General features: G+C 37.5%; 1 protein-coding gene across 1 annotated transcript; it reads right to left on the reverse strand.

Annotated features, from left to right (window-relative positions):
• Positions 1-275: 275 nt before the first annotated feature.
• On the reverse strand, positions 276-6449 carry LOC311071786 (uncharacterized protein; the record flags this gene model as incomplete). Its single annotated transcript, XM_084096323.1, has 4 exons — positions 276-1115; positions 2617-5886; positions 6014-6113; positions 6346-6449. The coding sequence occupies 3 exons, from the start codon at positions 6447-6449 to the stop codon at positions 5038-5040; spliced, it is 1053 nt and encodes a 350-aa protein (XP_083952449.1). The 3' UTR covers positions 276-1115; positions 2617-5037.
• Between the last annotated feature and the right edge of the window lie 766 nt (positions 6450-7215).

The raw sequence follows: 7215 nt of genomic DNA on the forward strand, positions 1-7215 counted from the left end.
GCGGTCCGCCTGGCTCTGATGTCATGCTGACGTATGTCAAAAAACTCGCGAGCGCAAGGCACACCTGTCGGATAGGCCTATGATTCTGCAGTCCAGCGCAGTTTTTTTATTTATTTTTATTTATTTTTTTTTTTTTTATTGCATTTTCAAAATTACAGAGTTTGATATCAAGTTCTTGTTACAAATCTTATACACATTTTCACATTTGATAAACATAACTTGAAACAACAATAAATTGAAAAAAAGAAAAGAAACAAACAAAAGAAAAAGGGCATCACACACATATATTAAATTCATTTAACAGCGATACAGATCTTTGGGCTTTTTGATTTTTTAAAAACTTTACAGATTCAAAATACATTTTAAAGGCTGCTTTAAAATGAGCAAAATTGGGTTTTGAATTACTCCATTTAGTTTGATGAATATGAAATTTTCCTAATAATAGAAACAAATCGATAACATAAATTTTTCCTTTAGAAAAGTCAAATTCATTCGAATGAAGCAAGACATATGACAAATTTAAGACTATATTGCAGTTCATTTTAACACTTAGAAATTGAGACATCTCATACCAAAAGACTGAAGAACAGGGGCATTCAAAAAACAAGTGCACAATAGACTCTCTTTCACTATTACAAAAACAGCAGTTATAATCAATATCCAGATGAAAACGCTCTAATGTGTCTTTCACAGATATATTCTGTGAGCAATTTTAAAAGACACTCTGGTTTTATTTGATACACAATACCGACTAAGAACACCATGATCAGGGTGGTTTAAATGTTGTGGATTTTACAACCTTAAACAGCACTTTTAAAATAAATTGGCTAAAATGTTTTATTAAAAATAATTGCTCTATGTGGAATATTTTCCCTAACCATTTAATTAATCAACTTGGTGGTATAATTTTTTTCCTTAGATGCAGTTTTGATATCAACAAAATACCTCTTTGTTTATCTAATTTTCACAAGCAAGTCTTTTTGACATTGTGTTTGGCCTTTAAACATAACTTCTCTCCTCACTCCTTTTTTATATGGAATAATAAGTATATTACACACCGAAGAAAAACACTGTTTTTAAAACATTGGTTTCAGTCGAGCGCAGTTGCTCTCCACCTAGAGCCCTGCACGGGCCTCAAATTTAGGCCCGAGCCCGGCCCTGGCCCGAGACGCTCAGGCCCTAGCCCGACCCGTGTCCGACAGCTCATCAGAATTATCAGCCCGAGTCCGACCCGAGCCCGTTTTTTTTTTTTTTTTTTTTTTCATTACACAGCGGCAGCCTGCCCTATTTGCACTTTTTGCAGCCATTAAATTAGCTCAGTTTTGTTAGTTATGTTTCTTTGTTAGTTATGTAAATTCATGTTTCTTTTCATTTCTTTATTAGGTTAATTTAGACAAATGTTTGGAGCATTTTTATTTTTAAATGACGACCAAGCAAACCGAGCCGACAGCAAGAAAAAAATGTTTGATCAATTGAGCCTCTCAAATCAACGCTATAATACTTACTTGTCTACAATAATCAATAGATATAAAAAACTTCAAGCATATCACACAGACAGTTAGTTTAATAAATATTTATTTATTAAACCACAGTGAGTATTTTTTTTTTTTAATACTGAGGCAGGCTCAGGCTGCTCGCAACAGCGCTTGCAAACGAAATGAGCAATAGCCTATAAACAAATTAAATTAAATAAATTAAAAACAAACTTGCAGATTATCTTACCTCAAAAATGCACCACAGAACATGGCCATTCTTTTTTTCCAGTGGTTTCCAACAGTTAAACGAAAACAAAGTCCAATCAAACGAAAAACATCAGAGGTTTCCAACAGTTAAACGAAAATAGTCCAATCAAACGAAAAGTTAGAACAGTCTCTAACAGAGCATCGTGGAGAAAAAGAATAGCTAAGCATCCACAGTGGAAGGTTTTAACCCAATCCTCCTTTCTTCTATCACAAAATTTTCTCACGCACGCGATTTTTCTCTTAATATTCTCCATTATTTGCACATGAGGTGAATCGTGAGTCGCGCTGATGGGAAACCTTCTGTGTGCGTGAGACAGACTGTCATGTCAGTCTTATGTCAGTGTAACTATAAGATTAGCTGATGGCTATAATGGCCAGTATTTAAAACACGTTTTAAGTGCAGGGCACGTCCAGTTCCCGCGCGCGAGCAGAGAGATTCGCGCTCGGCACATTATATTCCGTGTGCGAGCAGAGAGATTCGCGCTCGGCACATTATATTCCGTGTGCGAGCAGAGAGATTCGCGCTCGGCACATTATATTCCATGTGCGAGCAGAGAGATTCGCGCTCGCGCATTATATTAATGTAGCCTACTTTCACAATAATGCGCTCTCGACATTTGACAGGAAAATAACGCCATAAGTTATGAGGTTACGAAATTTCTTTCTATGTTTGTTTTTCTATAGTCAACGTCAACTTCTCATATTTTTTAAAATTAATGTCTAAAAATATAAAAAGCAGGATAACCCAAAAAAGGCCCGAGGCCCGGCCCGCATTTTAACTATGACGTGAAAATTGGCCCGAAGCCCGGCCCTAGGGGCGTAAAAAAGTCGGGGCCCGTCGGGCTCGGGCTGAAATGCAGGGCTCTATCTCCACCGACTGCGCTGATCAAAAGCATGATGGGAAACGACTTGCTGACGACACAGCTTAATGCTCATTGGCAGCGAATGTCAGCTGATATTTTTTTTCCCTTAATTCCAAGAAGTCCATTACCTATAGCATAATACTCTAATTTTTTTTCTATAGTACTTTATTAGTATTTAGGACGTGCTTTATATACCCTTTTATTTTCTTGGTTTAAAGTTCTGTTTGTTGTAATTTTCTCTTTATTGTATTGCATGCTTGTGTTAATTTTGTACATTGAGATTTTTGAACAACAGTAATCCATTAAATAAATTAGTCAATCAAACATGCATATCTAATGTGACGGTTTTACAATAAGGCCTCATGTTTGTGTTTTTATCTTTGATCTTTATCTAGGTATGTCTTATTCCAGGAGTGCAGTAAACAAAACCCACACATGCATGCTAATTTCTTAAATTAGAATGTGTTTTTGTTTTATATAATTTTTGAATATTAATTAGCTGTACACACTTTTATTGGTCATTAAACATGAAATCCAAACTTACATTATGTGACACACAATTGTGTAATATATTTATATGGAATATTTTTCATGTAAAAAAGGGATAGTTCACCCAAAGATTTTTTTTCTTTGGGTAAACTATCCCTTAAGTAGGATAGTCATCAAGTTAATCAGCTGTGCCATGTCCCACTCTTAAATGTTTAACCCATAATTAGGGATAACAATGTAAATTTAATGCAGCATCTGTTTGCTCATTATTTCTAATTATGGCTTTGATTATAAAAGGCATCCACAAAGTTTACAATTGTAGCAAGATGGAGAATATGTTACTAACACTATCAGACTCCCAGGGATCAATCACATTAACAGTAAGCAAAGAAATTGCTGAGAGAATAAAGAATGGTAGCCTAAGTAAAAAAAAAAAATTGGTTGCTTGATGATGTAAAAATAATGAATTTAATTTTTATTGATTGAAATTCGTTTTTTATAGACAAAAAATATGCAGCATATATAATGCAACAAGTGAGATCTGCAGCACAGAAACAAGGTAAGGCATTTTTCTTTTAACCATAATAACATTATAACATTGAAAATGACGTCCAGAGAATCACGTCCAGCATCTCTTTCTCAGTGTCCCCCTCCTGTTACTACTCTGTCTCAACTCCCCCCTCCACGTCCAGCATCTCTTTCTCAGTGTCCCCCTCCAGTGATTGATCATCCAGTATCCCTTGTCGAGTGCCCTGTTGAAACAAGGAAAATAAATCTCACACAAACACACAATCTTCAATCCCCTTCCATGCAGTCAGAATGTCAAGAAACCCAACAAGGTATGCACTGTTTCTAATATGTATAAAGTTAACTAATATCCAATATGTATAAAGTTTATCTTTCACAATTTTAAACGGCTGTTTTCATAGAATTCACACACGGGACCACGCTGCTGATGCTTGACCTCACACAAATGTATCTGCATTTGTACTACAGAAATAAAATAGCATTTTACAAAAAGCTGGAGCAAGCCTTCAAAGAAAAAGGTTACAACATCAGCAATGAAAAATTGCACAAAAAACTTGGCAACATGATCACTACTTACAAAAGGGCTAAAGACCGGTGACGGTCAACAGGAGAGGGAAAAGTTACATGGGAGTATTACAAGGTTGGTGTGCTTTTTGTATTGAAATTACTGCAAATCACTGGGTTTACATAAAAAATAATTTCTAAAGCATCTCTATTTACATTGTTTTACATGTTTTCTCAAAGGAAATGGAAGACTTATTTGGGAAATCTGGAGTTGGGAGTGCACCATCAGGCACAATCTGCTCGACTCCTCTGTTCAACACTACCTCATCCCAGACCAAGTCCTCAATTGCACAGGCCACAGGCTCCCAAGAACAACCAGGTCCCTCCACTGCTATGCCCTCCAAAGAAATGCACAGAAGGAGACAAAAAGCATCCACATTCTGTGAAGTTTATGAAGCACATTCAGAGAGGAGAACAGCTGCTCTAGAGTCACTAGTACAGCCTGACTTGGAGCGCCGAAGAAGGCTTAAAGAGAGGCGGAGAAGGATGTTTGAAAAAAAATCTCTTACCTGCCTTGGAGAAATCATTGAACAACTAAAAAAAATCAGTAAATCCCAGGAAATGATAATCGATCTATTAAATAAAGTTTAACTATATAATCCATTCCCATGTGTATCATCATTTTATTGCTTATCACATCATTATTATAGAGAACACAAAACATTCCTCCCTAGACAGGGGACAGTGGTTGACTAGCATAATATATGTCAATCATTTGATAGTAAGTGCTTAAAATAATCCTGTACAATCCCATCCACCACCTCACAAAACAGTCAAATCAAAAAGCTTCTTAAGATAAGTTTAAAGGAGGGAATTGTTGAAGGTAGAACAAGTAGTCCTAAATGTGATGTTCACATGCGGCCACAGATTGCATCTCTATAATGTGATGCATCATTGTGAATGTGGGCTTCTGGTGGGTATGGCTCATCCTCCATAACATCTGCCTGTTGATCCTCGTCAATTTGGTCATTGGATTTCAGGCAGATGTTATAAAGAATGCAACAGGCTGTGACTGCAGAAGAAATGTTCTTTACTTTTTTCATGTGAAGACATCTGAGTCTCCTGAATTTTGATTTTAAAATTCCAAATGCATGCTCAATAACTACACGAGCAGAATTCAGTTTCCTATTGAAGCATCTCTGCCTGACAGTCAAGTGGCCATTGTCTCTGTATGGCTTCATAAGCTGAAGCGAGAGAGGGTATGCAGAATCTCCAATTATATGCATGCCCTCAGGAACCAGGGAATGTGGATCTTCCTCAAGAAGTCGGCCTACCTCTGACAACCGAAATGCCCTTGAATCATGCCAACTACCAGGGTGACCCACACTGACATGACAGAACCGCTGCTGACTGTCACAGAATCCTGTAAGAATTACAGAATAGTACTGTTTCCTATTGATATAGGCCACAGGATTCTCACAGTGCGGTTTTACTATTGGAATGTGATATCCATCAACTGCACAGACAGTTTTAGGAAACCCAGCTGTTTCGAATTCTAACTGTGATATGTGCAGGGCTTGTCCTCTGGGCCAGGAGATGTAATGTGACAAATGTGTTATTACAAGAGAACAGAAATCATGCAGGTGTGTTGAAACTGTAGATTTGGTTATGTTAAATCTGTCTGCCACTCCTCTATAGGACTCTTGGTTGGAAAGAGTCCATAAAGAGGCAAGTATACTGTTTGTCAGCGGCACCTTAGTCTGTATTAATTAATGTATTAAATAAGTGTATTAATTAAATCCTGCATTAGGAAGAGAAAAAAATAGTTATCATATAATAAAAACATGGATGCACATGCCTAACATGATGTTTTGTTTGCCTACATACCTCCACATGCCCTCTAGAAAGTCTGAAATGACTTTGAAACTCAGAAGGACTGTACAAATGGACCACATTCTCAACAAAGTGAGGAATTTTAGGGACATTCCTAGGAGAGAGAAAACATTTCTTATGACCTCTCTCTCAAAAGCAACTTGCTATTGGCTTCATTTACGTTTTAATGAAATCCTTTAAACCTTTATTTTATTTAGTGCTGAATTATCTGCAGTCTGGACTGTTTATTTTCATTAGATCTATTCAACTTGCAACATACCAAGACCAGATAGTTTTATATCCCTACTATTTACTGAAAAAGCCATTTTAAGTAATGAGCACTTCACCTTAAGTGATTCTCCTCATCATAACCATCTTCGTTCAAAAGCAGTGGTATTTCAATTGCATCCACTTCGTCTTCGAAAAAGAACGCGAACGCGATCTCTTCCATTGCTGACGTTTGCAGTCCACAACACAGCGAGATTCAGGAAGTGTCCGGCTTGCCTGCACTTTTTTAACTCCTCCTCTTACTGCAGCCGCCTACTCTCGTTTACAATTCAGGCGAGGCAAGGCGCATCTCAAACAAGCCTATTCTTTGACAGTTTTCAGCATTTGGCCCCGCCCTACCTTCCTAACATTTCTGAAATGAGCTCTCCCGTCCAATGAAGAATCTTTCGTCCTTCAGGAATCTTTGCCGCAATCCTCTGGTGTTATCTCGCGGGCGTCAGGCCCAAACAAACCGGTCCTGCGATCTCCTACCGTGCATTTCTCTAAACCGGACCATTCAATAATTCCTGGGTCAAAATCACCATAAAGTGCCTTTGAGACTTCACATTTCCCTAAAAAAAATCTGGGGCCGTATGTATAAAGCCGCTCAGAGTAAATTTTTTGTCTTAAGTGTGTCAAAATTCTAAGAATGACGTCATTTTACTCTTATTCTTAAGAATAAGTGTGATTCATAAAGGTTCCTAAGTGTTAAGACTAGGTCTCAGCTCCTAAATTATTTAAGAGAGCTGGAGAGGTCTCCTAACCAGTTAGGAGTAACAAGATGGCAGCAGAGAGGAGGAGGCCGCGCAGTTTCCAACAATGTAAGAATGTGTTGGAATTATATGATGACAGAGAGTTGATCAAACGATACAGGCTTGATCGTCAGGGTATTCTTTTTGTTACTGACCTAGTCAGAAATTCAATAACTTCTCCCACTGTAAGAAACAATG

This window comes from Abramis brama (genome assembly GCF_963993115.1).
Source record: "Abramis brama genome assembly, chromosome: 21".
Lineage (NCBI taxonomy): Eukaryota > Metazoa > Chordata > Actinopteri > Cypriniformes > Leuciscidae > Abramis > Abramis brama.